Here is a 12,365-nt window from a genome sequence, read left to right as displayed (position 1 = left end):
GAGGAGGGGCAGGGTGATGCGCACAGGAAGAGTAGTGGATAGAGCAGAGCGAGCTTCGAGCGTGTTCCGCGGAGGCCCCATATTCGACACCAGAGGACAGAAGGAATCCACCCAACCTTCTAAGGTTTTTCATCATCTTCACCCCACCTTTGTTTCCATTGGTTACTGTTTCTTGATTGGGTACTTTGTTGTCCTCCCCACCCTCCGCACCGTTTCCTTGTTACTGGTCTCCCCACACCAGGCAGAGGTGCACTCTTTCAGTGTTAGGATTTGGTGGCACTGTGAGGGGACTAAATCACCACTCTCACTCCCCTGTGATATTGCATCTTTGTGGAGTCCAAAACAGCACCTGTCATCACTCCAAGTCCCTCGGTTGTCTTCCATCTTGCTCCTATGTTCTTATCGTGCGCTTTTATTTCTTCAGAGGTAGTTTTCTTATTTTTCAGAAATAGGCGTTCTTCTCCTGGCTATGCTACAGCCCTACCTTCCCTGACCCCCCATCCACCGCCCTGGCAGGAAGAGCCCCTAGGACCCAGAGGGTGTGAGAAGAGCCTTTTTCCCACTGGGCTTTAGGAGGGTGAGAGAACTCACTGGAAAAGTTTAGATTGTTGCAAGCTCAGAAAGGTTCCTGGCTGGAATAAGATAGCAGCTGAAGGCCTAGGGGTGAATGAGAAAGAAACTTAAGGGTGGCAGGGTGCAGAGGAGGGAGTGAGGAAAAGTGAAGCAGGCTGGGAGACTGAGGGATCCCTGCACTTGGGGGAGAAAGGAAGAGGAGCCTTCAGAGGAGGCAGACAAGGAGCTTGGGAGGAATGGGGACTAGGGGCAGTGGCAAGAAGGGGGCAGGGGACACTGTGAAATGCCTCAGAGCAGTCACAGGGAAAAGGAATGGAGTGGGTGTGGCAGCCAGGGATGTGACAGTGCTATCATTCCGGTGAGTCATGAGAGAAGGTAGGGAGTCAGGGCAAGGATGGTAGACACCATCGTCCCAGAGCATGGCTGAGCAGGGAGGGAGGGAACCACCTGCAAAGGGGGAGCCAAAGGGGCTTTTCAGAGGGGCCAGTGTGCCCACGCTGGAGAGGGAAAGGCTATTTGACAGGGCACATCTCAGAGGAGAGCCCTCTTCACCAAGGCGCATAGCCACGTCCATCCGCACTCAAGCTGGATGGTTGAGCTCACGGCCTTAGCTCAGTGCTTCTCACAATGGAGCTGCATCAGAAGCACATGTTAACATAGGGTTTCACTGCAACACAGATTGCTGGGCCTCTGGCCCCCAAATTTCTGATTCAACAGGTCTGGGGTAGGGCCCAAGAATCTGCATTTCTAACAAGTTTTAAGATGACGTGGATGCTTCTGGTCAAGAATTCCACTTTGAGAACTTCTGCCTGAGTTGAATCCTGGTTCTACCATCTGTTGACCGTGGAAAGTTGCTGAATATCTCTAACTCTCAGCTTACTTTTCTGGGAAATGGGGATGATAATCATGTCCACATCATGGGTTGATGCAGGGTCACATAACAGGCTCACCTCTAACATTTACATGGGCCAGAGCAGAGAACAAATGGAGCCCCACAAATCCAAATACTTAAATACTGAAAAATTGTGACTTAGGTTAGCAAACTTGTCAGTCTCTTCTCTCCTCCGACCTTCAGAAGTATAGCATCACTACAATCATGGTCACCCCAAACCCACTGCCTTCATGCTCCTGACAGGACATGGCAGGTATTCCTCTGAGGCTGCTTCCACAGCCAGGTCTCAATGAGGCCACAGGTCACTCAGGTGAGACTCAAGGAGATCGTTTTCCACGGAAATGTACTTGGGTTCTCCACCAGGCCTCTAAGGTGAGTGGCCTCAATCTGGCAGAGAGCCACACCCACCCCTCCACCCCCAGGCTCACTGGGTCTGTGAGTACCTCTGTACCCCTTGCAGCCCATGGCAAGCTGTGTGCACCTGGGCTAACTTGGCGCTGGGAACTCTTTATTACAGCAAGCCAGGCTTTGAAGGAAGTGGTGAGGGAGGCTGGGAGGGAGGTCAGGAGGCAGGCAGAGAGTATGATGGAGAGGGAGGCTGGGAGGGAGGCCAGGTAGATCAGGTGGAAGGCCTGGAGGGAGGTGGAGTAGGAGGCCAGGAAGGAGCCTGGGAGGAAGGTTGGGAGAAAGGCTGGGAGGGAGATGGAGTGGGAGGTGGAAAGGGAGGTTGGGAGGGAGGCTGAGAGGGAGGCTGGGAGGGAGGCTGGGAGGGAGGCAGGAAGGGAGGTGGAGAGGGTAATGAGGGGCTTGCTGACTCTGCTTGCCCTTGTTTGCTTTCCCCTTGGGTGCAGAGCACAGGGCAGGTGAAGCTCAGGAAGATGTCTTCCAGAGAGATCTGGTTGACCGTGTAGTCTTCCAACATGTACTTCTTCTTAGCTTGCTCCATAATCCCAAACACCTGTGGGAAGGGAGCAGGCCGCTGTGGACGAGGGGCACAGGGAAGGGGAGAGGAGGCAGCAGGGGATGGAAAGAGGGAGGGCCTTTGGGGTTGTGACAAAGCCCTCAAAGGTCCATCCCTTTCTAAGCTGCCCCTAGACCACCTCTCATGAAGTGAGTCCTATGTAATTCAATTGTCTGGGATCTCAGGGAAAGGGACCCTGACTGGGAATGGTGCCAGAAGGCCCCAGCTGGGCCCCTGGCTTGTTGTATGACTCTGGGCATATGGCATCCCCTCTCCGAGCCTGCTCTCCTCTCTGTGAAATGAGGGGGCAGAAGGAGCTGATCTCTAAAGTCCCTTCCGGCTCAAACACCTATGTTCTATGAAATCCGTGTGAATGTTGCAGCAGCACGGAATGAGACTTTTACCCAAGAGAACACCAGAAAGCAGGTGACATCAGAGTATGCTCCCTCCGATGCCCAGGTATGTGCTCACCTTCGCCCAGCTGAGATCATCGCTGGGCAGGTGGTAATGGACCATCCCTTGCTGCTCATCTTCCAGGATGCTGCCTGCACAAAGGAGAGACCATGTTCCTGTGAGGGCCAGACTGGAGGGGCACAGGAGGGGGGCCTGGACCCACGAACTTGTGGCCCTCATCCCAGGGGTCAGGGATGGACAGACGCATAGACACTCTCTGCACAGCGGCACACACCTGGGAAGGTCAGGTCCACGAATGCCTTGAACTCTTCTAGGGCCTCCTGTTGCCCATCGCTCTGGATCTTGGCCCGTAGGGCATAGCCACTGCCAAACTTGCTCTTGAGGTGCTGGGGGCTGCCTAGGCACTTGAACTGACCCTGCACCATGATGGCCAGCCGGGTGCACAAGGCCTCACAGTCCTCCATGCTGGGGAGAGGGGACAGAGGCTTGATAGCGCACTGGGGGATGCTGATGCCTGCCCTCCATGTCAAAAGGTGTGCACATGGGAAAGTGTGGACACCCAGATCAGGCTGTTCCTGATTCCCATGCTCAGGGTGTGGCTCACACAGTAGAGCCTAGGGATTCTTCTTATAGACTCTTCACCAGCTGCTGACAGGTCTTCTGTCCACCCAGCCCCTCCCAGCCTACCCCTCCCAAAAGCCCCTGTCCTGGCTCTTCCACTGACCTACACCGACTCTGGCTCTACCTGTGGGAGGTGATGACATTGGCCTTGCCGGATTTGCGGGCCCTCACCACAGTGCCCCAGAGCAGGCGCCGGGCCACGGGGTCCATGCCAGTGGACGGCTCATCCAGGAAGATGAACATAGGCTCTCCAAGCAGGGCGATGCCAGCGCTCAGCTTCCACTTGTTGCCACCACTAGGGAAGAAGAGGAGAGTTTGAGTGAATGGCAATAGTAAGTTTCCAATAGTGCAATCCTCCCCCCATACCCTTGGTGGGGGCTTTCGGTAACATGGCCCACCACCCTCCGCCAGGGTTGCACTGTGACTTGGCGGTCTACTCAGCATATAAACCATCCCCCTGGACAGTTATTTCATCAGTCCAGGGTGAGCACATGGTCCATAAATCTCCTTTGAGGGTTTCTATGGGTGATGGGGGTAAGGGCATAGGGTGATTTTAGTTAACTTTCTTTTAAACAAACACATAGCATTTACAATATACAAGGCAATGTTCTAAACTTTGCAAGTGTTAACTCATTTAATCTTGAAAAGATGCAAGGAAACAAGGAAACATTCTTGAAACTGAAGCCAACAGAGAGGGAAGAGACAAGGACTACATCATGTGACTTCCCAGTCCAGGGAGTGAGGAATCAATGCGAACCTCCAGGGGTGCTGTGCACAGCTCGGGGGAGTCCTGGGACTCTGGAGATCTAGTTTGAGTTGGGTTAGGATCACTGGCAACAAGACTGAGGACTCCCCTAGGCTTCTCAGCAGAACATCAACAGCTTAGATGCCTCACACACAGCAAGATAAGGTAATGTGTGCTTGAAATGCAAGCCTACCTAAAATTAGAAGCCCTTTGGGAGGTGGCAGGAAGTATAACAGCTGTGGTGCATCTGCCTATCAGCTGCCCAGGGCCAAGAGGAAGAACTGCTTTGGGGCAGCCCAGGTCCTTGACTGGTACTCATAGTGGGATAGGGGAGGGTTGGAGAAGAGGCTGCCTCCCTGAAAATCCATGCAGTGGCATGGACCCCACAACTACCCCAAGCACGGAACTGATGGTCCTTGCCCTACATCCCAGCAATGAGAAGAGCCAGAGCGCATCTATTACTGAAGGGGGAAGGGCTGAGAGAACCGCAGGTCCCACCTGTAGGTCCTCACTAGGCTGACAGCATATGTGTACATGAGTAAGTCATCAAGAATTTGGTCCACGCAGGCACTGCTGTGGCGCTCAGGGATGCCCCAGAGCCGGGTGTACATGACCAGCGTCTCCCGGCCCATCATGTGGTCCAGCAGGGCATCAAACTGGGGACAGTAGCCAATCCACTGCCGCACCTGGGGTTGGAACACAGCCTGATGGGGAGTGGCATCAGAAGGTAAGTTGTGGACTGGGCAGGGGCCTGCTTCTGCTCTGTGCACACCCACATGTGCCAAGGGAACAGATGTGTGCCAGGGAGTGCATGGGCCAGCGATGACGTTAGGCAGCCTGGATGCAGCACTGGGTGGCGGCGTGAACACCCATTCTGGAGGCCGCATGTGGGGTTGGAGCACTTACTTCCTGCCTCCTTGGCAGGAAGCCTCAGCGACCAGCACTTCTTTACCTCTCGTCACCTTCTAAGTGTCTGGTCAATAGAAGACATTTTACTTTTTTCCCCTTTAAGCATATTTTCTACTGGACATGTACCCATGAATAGCTTTTCTTTGTAAGGCTGTTTGAATCTCTCACAGGGTCTGCCCAGCAGGGTGGTCAGGTGAGGGTGCACCTCCAGACTTTTGCATGGCTGTGTGCTCCCCGCAGAGGACCGATTATATTGTTTTTGCCAAACAGTATCATCCATTATCTACCATTCTGCGACGTTCTTTTTAACTCAACATTATGTTTTAAAGATCTTCCTTGGTCAGTAAATACAAACCCACTCAAATTCAATTTAACTGCTACTTAGTCATCCAGGGAAAGTTTCTAGATTTGACTTGGCTTTATTAAAATTTCAAGCACATATGTGATATTTCCAAGTTTTTGCCATCCTGAACTTGCAGTGAGCCACCCTGATTTGTGCCCATATTCAAGTGTTCCCCTGGAGTCGATGATGAAAATAGTGTGATGCCATTTTTGAAAGATAACCAGCGTTCTTCCTTCCCCTTCTTTCCTCCCCTATGAAGCAGCTGGACAGCTCTGTGCTCCACCATCTGGGAGTGGTGGGTGGAGAAGCTGTGATGGGATGCAAACCAGAAAACTACCTGGAGTGTCTGCTTAGGGAAGAACGTTGGAAGGGTCATCACCTAGCTAAAGGCAGGGCTTTGGATTCCCAGAGTGGGGCCTCCTCCCCTGAAGACAGGTGTTAGGTGGTGGTGGGGAACTGCTGAGAAGAAAAACACAGAGGACTTGAATAAAGATGCTTCAAATATTTCACTATTAAATATGAAAATTTCTGACTGCTTTTATCAAGAGATTTTAACCTAATGTTTCTTCTATTTCTAGTTTGCTAAAAAAATTTTATTGATGTATAGTTGATTTACAATATTAAATTATCTTCAGGTATACAACATAGTGATTCACTATTTTTATAGATTATGCTCCATTTATTAGAAAATAATGGTCATATTTCCCTGTGCTGTACAGTATATGCTTGTTGCTTATTTATTTTGTACATAGTCATTTATATCTCTTAATCCCCTACCCCTATGTTGCCCTTCTCCACTTCCCTCTCCCCACTGGTAACCACAAGTTTGTTCTCTATATCTGTGAATCTATTTCTGTTTTGTTATATACATTCATTTGTTTTATTTTTTAGATTCCACATCTAAGTGATAACATACAGTATTTGTCTCTCTCTATCTGACATATTTCACTAAGCATGATACCTTCTAGGTCCCTCCATGTTGTTGCAAATGGCAGAATTTCATTCTTTTTTATGGCTAAGTAATATTCCACTCTCTCTCTGTCTCTATCTATCTATCTATCTACCTACCTATCTATCTAATGTCTTATTTATCCACTCATCTGTTGATGGACATTCAGGTTGCTTCCATATCTTGGCTATAGTAAATAATACTGCTATGAACATAGGGGTGCATGTATCTTTTTGAATTAGTGCTTTAGTTTTCTTCAGATAAACACCCAGAAATGGAATGACTGGATAATATGGTAATTCTGTTTTTAGTTTGGGGAATCTCCATACTGTTTTCCATAGTGGTTCCACCAATTTACATTCCCACCAACAGTGTACTAGAGTTCCCTTTTCTCCACATCCTCACCAACATTTGTTATTTGTAGACTTTTTGATGATAGCCATTCTGACAGGTGTGAGGTGATAATCTTGTTGTGCCTTTGGTTTGCATTTCTCTGATGATTGTGCATCTTCTCATTTGCCTGTTGGCCATCTGCATGTCTTCTTTGGAAAAATGTTTATTGTTATTCTGCCCATTTTCAAATTGAGTTGTTTGGGGTTTTTTGGACACTGAGTCATATGATCTGTTTACACATGTTGGTATTAACCCCTTAGCAGTCATATCACTGGCAAATATTTTTCTCCCATTCAGTAGGTTGCCTTTACATTTTGACAGTGGTCTCCTTTGCTGTGCAAATGGTCTGAAGTTTAATTAGGTCCCATTTGTTTATTTTTGCTTTTGTTTCCCTTGCTTTAGGAGATAGATCCAAAAAAGATAGTGCTATGATTTATGTCAAATAGTGACCTATGTTCTTTTCTAGGAGTTTTATGGTTTCTCGTCTTACTTTAGGTTTTTCATCCATTTTGAGGTTTTTGTTTTGTTTTTTACAAAGGGAAATTTATTTCAAAAATCTAAAGGAACATTTACTTTTGAACAAGGTGATAAACAGGTGCCTTGCCAAAGAAAAAAAAATCCATGACATGAAATTTTCTGTTCAAATTTTTGAAGCGAAAATAACCCAAGTTGTGCACTATTGCCTTAGGAAAGGGAAGGGGAACAGTGAGGTGGTAAAGGAAGGAACACAGTCAACTCAGTATCACATTTTAAGTTTATTTTTTAACATGGTGTGAGAAAATGTTCCAATTTCATTCTTTTACATGCAGCTGTCCAGTTTTCACAGGACCTTATTTAAGAGACTGCTTTTCCCCCACTGTATATTCTTGCTTCCTTTGTCATAGATTAGCTGACCATAAGTGCATGGGTTTATTTCTGGGATTTCTATTCTGTTCCTTTGACCTATGTGTCAGTTTTTGTGCCAGTGCTATGCTGTTTTGATTACTACAGCTTCACAGTATAGTCTGAAGTCAGGGAATGTGACACGTCCAGCTTTGTTCTTTTTTCTCAAGATAGTTTGATAAAATATTTTTTTAAATGATGAGTGGGTACTGAGTTTTTATCAAATGCTTTTTCAGCTTCTATTGATAAATATTTTTCTCCTTTCATCTATCAAGGTAGTGATTTATATTGATGGATTTTCTACCATTGAACTTTACTTACATTTCTGGAATAAATATAATGATTATAATTTTTATTCTTTTAATATACTGCTGAATTTGTATTGTTAATAGCTTATTTAGGGTATGTATGTTCCTATGTGAAATTGGCCTGTGGCTCATTTCGGACACTATTCTTTTCTGGCTTTTCACTTATAATTGGGTAGCACCTCATCTTGTCTCCTATGCTTCTGAAGGGGTTGTATGAGAAGGAAATACCTTTTTGGTGGAGGTTGGTAGACTTGCCCATTAATTCCTTTTAGCCTAGACTCTTTTAAGAAGGGTACATCTTTTACCATTATTTCAATTTTACCTCCAGTTTTGGTCTATATAGGCTTTCTATTTCTTAAACCAATTTTGGGATAGAAGTCTTGAAAATGTTATAATTTGATTTAAAGAAAATAAAGAAATGTGATGTTTCTTGCACACTTGAGTCTGGAGTAAGCCTGTTGCCATGGTGGCTCATCTGGGGTGGATAAGGAACACTGGTCAGAGCATCATGGTGGCATCATGGACTAGTGACAACCCCACAGTGGAGCTGAATGACTCTGAGGCAGTGACTCTGACAGGAGTACGTATGGACTCTCAGAAGTCACTGTTGATTTTTGATAAGAAGGTATTTTAGGAAACGCGGAAGAATGCTTAAAAATACTTGAACAGATAAAGGGTGGTGAGCAGAAGGCTCACAAAGGAAGAGAGCAAGGATGCAGCTTTGTTAGATTTTGCTAATGAGATTAATTCATGTGAGAATTAAGGAGAAAATGGAGAAGTAGAGGAGCAGGTCTAACTATATTTAAATTCTGTATTTCCAACTATGAATTTTCACAAACTGCCGGGAAGTGATGTGCAAATCCAGTTTCAGAAAGACTGAAATCCAATTTCTTGCCAGTCAGGCAGGATGAGGGCCTTGTAGGCAGATGCCACTTGACTTTAAATACTACAAAGAAATGTAACAATGCTTATCATTTGAGTTTATGGGGTAGGTTCACATTTCCTTCTCTGTGAGCTTCAGTTAATGTCTGTTGGATGGATGATTGAAGACAGGCCAGAGGGAGGGTCTGCCCATGACCATCTCCCTTGCCCTGCCTTGTCTTTAATTCCTTTGTTCGTTTGTTCATTCCTTCCTTCTCTTTTATAACAGCTTATTGAGATATAATTCTCATGCCATACAATTCACCCAGTTACCACAATCACCCATCAAATGTGTACACCTTCAATGGTTTCTTAGCATATTCACAGTGATGGCCCATGATCACAATCAATTGTAGAATGTTTCATCATTCCCCACCAAAGAAACCTCATAACCATATCTAAATCCCCACTTCCCCCAATACTTCCAGCTCCTGGCAACCACTAGTCTACTTACGTCAATAGATTTGCCTGTTCTGGATATTTCATATAAACAGAATCATACAAAATGTGGCCTTTTGTGCCTGGCTTCTTTCACTTAGCATCATGTATTTATGGTCCATTCATATTGTCACGTGTGTCAGTGCTTCATTCCTTTTTATGGTTGAATAGTATTCTGTTGTATGAATAGATTACATTTTGTTTAGTCTTTCATCTGTTGCTGGACATTCGGGTTGTTTCCACCTTTTGGCTATTGTGAAAAATGCTGCTATGAACATTCATGTACAAATTTTTGCGTTGAGTGTGGATTTTCAGTTCTCTTGGGTGTACACCTAGGTGTGAAATTGCTGGGTCATATGGTAATACCATTTTGAACATCTTCTCTAATAATCTTAATCTTTAAATTGGAGTCTTTAGTCCATTCATATATAATGTAATTACTGATTTACTTGGATTTAAATCTACCATCTTTTTTTTTTTTAAATTTGAAGGAGATAATTAGGTTTATTTATTTATTTATGTTTAGAGGAGGTACTGGAGATTGAACCCAGGACCTTGTGCATACTAGGAATGTGCTCTAGCACTTGAGCTATAGCCTCTCCCCTTAAATCTACCACCTTATTAGGGCCATCTATTTGTCCCATAAGTTCTATGTTCCTTTTTCTCTCTCACTTCTTGTCTTCTGTCACATTGATTTTTTTTTTTCATTTTTCTGTTGTCTCCCTCTATTGGCTTAAAAGGTATATACATCCCCATTCCCACCTCCAACTCTTTTGGTTTTTCTGTTAGAGACTGAAACATGCATCCTTGATTTAGCAACATACAGTTATTACCTGGAACTTATACTTTCTTCATGAGTGAGGTGAGGACCTTAAAATACTCAACTTCATTTACCCTCTCCTGACTTACAACCATTACTGTCCTGTATTTTAATTTTATATGAATTTTCAACATCACAAGACTTTATTATTATAGCTTCGTTTAGTCACAACTCTCACATTGACATTTTCTGTTGCTCTTCACCTTTTTTTGTACCTCTGACCTTTTCCATCAGGGGTCATTTTCTTTCTGCCCCAAAACCACCCTCTATTATTTATTTTTGTGCACATCTGCTGGTAATAAATTCTCTCAGTTTTTGCTTATCTGAACATGTGCTTTTTATATCTTCTTTTTGCAGTATAGTTTTACTGGATACATTATCCTCATATCACTTATGATGTGCTGTTCTGTTATCTTTTGGCCTCTTTTATTTCTGTTCAAAAGTCAGCTGCCAGTCTAACTGCTGCTCCTTTGGAGGTGGGTCCTTTTAAGGTTTTCTTTTTGTGTTTATTTTTCAGAAGTTTTTACTGTAATATTCCTAAGGATTTATTTCTTTCAATTTATCCTGCCTAGGGTTAACAGGGCTTTATTTATTTATAATTTGATGTTTTTCATAAATTTTGGAAAGTTACGGTCATTCATTTTTCAATTATTGCTTTGCCTCATATCTGTATCCTGTCCTTCTGTGACTTCAGTTATACAGAATATTAAATCTTCTCACTGTATCCAATGAGTTATATATTGTTACATGACAAATTAGTTCACAACTTAGCTGTAATTTATTGTCTTATGGTTTCCGTGGGTCACATCAGGAATCTGGGAGCAGCTTAACTTGGTGGCTCTGTCCAGGGTCTCTCATGAGGTCGCTCTTAACCTCTCAGCTGGGCCTGAAGTCATTTGAAGGCTGGAGGATCTGCTCTCAAGCTCATGCACATAGTTGCTGGCAGGCTTCAGGTACTCATTGACTGTTCCTTACCGCACACCCCCACCTTCTGTCACATTGACTATTTTCTTTAATAATCCACAGGGCTGCCTGCGTGTCTTCATGACATGTCCGTTACCTTCCCCCAGAGTGAGTGATGTGAGGGGGAGAGTGTACCCAAGACAGAAGCTGCAGTGTCTTTTATAACCCAATCTCAGGAGTGACATACCATCTCTTCTACAGTATTCTGTCAGTCACACAGACCAGCCCTGGTACAATATGGGATGCGACTGCTCCAGGGTGTGATTATCAGGAGTGGGTTCCTAGGGGCTGTCTTGATGGTATACCACAATGTCTCTTATTTTCTTTCATATATTTTCTACCCTTTTGACTTTTGACTCTTGATGCTTCATTCTAAATTATTTTTTGGGGGGAGTTGTCTTTTATGTACATGTTTCTGGTTATTTTTTATTGTGTACCAAAATTACATTTGCAAATTATTTGTAGAAATCATTTGAGGCCATCTTCCAGCAGACTTCTGTTTACATTTGCTTCTTGCAGGTGCCTGGGAACACTGGTGGTTTAGGGTCACACCACTTCCATTTCAGGGACTGATAAGAGTCCAAGCTGTTCTGCAATCCTTGCATGAGCTTGTCTAAGTATAGCTCAAACCTACACCTGGGATGCAATCCTTTAGAGTTACCTAACTTGCCATTACCAAAAGACTTGCCCGTGATTTTTTAAATAATATAAAATTTGAAATTAATAGTAAATATTTCATGGCCATGAGAGACTTAAACTTTGTTTTGCTCATGGACATTAAAGCTGGTTTGATAAACTTCTTGGCACTAGCATGGTTCATGCTGTGAACAGTGCAGCTTTGATTATGCCTCTGTAGTTTGGTCTCTTCATACGCCTATCATTGAATCCACTGTATACTGACCACCACGTCCGTTATTACACTTACCTCATGGCATGGCAACAGCTTGTTCACATGATCATGAGTTCCTGGCAAGTAAGAATCACTGGGCCTAGCATGACTATTGGCATATACTAGGCATTCAAAAATTATTTCATTGATTGGTGCCAAAAATTGAAGTAGACTCCAAGAAGAAGGTCAGGTTTGAGGGATACATAATAAGTTTGAGTTTAACATGGGAGATGTCTGAGTATGGCTGTCTAGAAGGCATGTATATGCAGGTCTGAAACACAGGGCTGGGGTTGGGCTGAGGATGTGGCTACTTGGAAGACATCAGCAAACAGAAGATAACGGGA

General features: G+C 44.7%; 1 protein-coding gene across 1 annotated transcript in view; it reads right to left on the bottom strand.

The window, feature by feature from the left end:
- Positions 1-1,956: 1,956 nt before the first annotated feature.
- The window catches only part of LOC102537301 (ATP-binding cassette sub-family A member 17-like), a 72,618-nt gene continuing 62,209 nt past the window's right edge, over positions 1,957-12,365 (bottom strand). The window contains exons 13-16 of the mRNA XM_072942138.1: positions 3,586-3,756; positions 3,115-3,305; positions 2,898-2,971; positions 1,957-2,423 (exon numbers count right to left, since the gene is read on the bottom strand). Of these exons, the coding sequence (XP_072798239.1) occupies positions 2,085-2,423; positions 2,898-2,971; positions 3,115-3,305; positions 3,586-3,756 (775 nt within the window). The 3' untranslated portion in view covers positions 1,957-2,084. The remainder of the gene's footprint in view (positions 2,424-2,897; positions 2,972-3,114; positions 3,306-3,585; positions 3,757-12,365) is intronic.

This window comes from Vicugna pacos, chromosome 18 (assembly GCF_048564905.1).
Source record: "Vicugna pacos chromosome 18, VicPac4, whole genome shotgun sequence".
Classification (NCBI taxonomy): domain Eukaryota; kingdom Metazoa; phylum Chordata; class Mammalia; order Artiodactyla; family Camelidae; genus Vicugna; species Vicugna pacos.
Note: the sequence above shows the minus strand (reverse complement) of the source record. Positions and strands in the feature narration are given on the sequence as shown.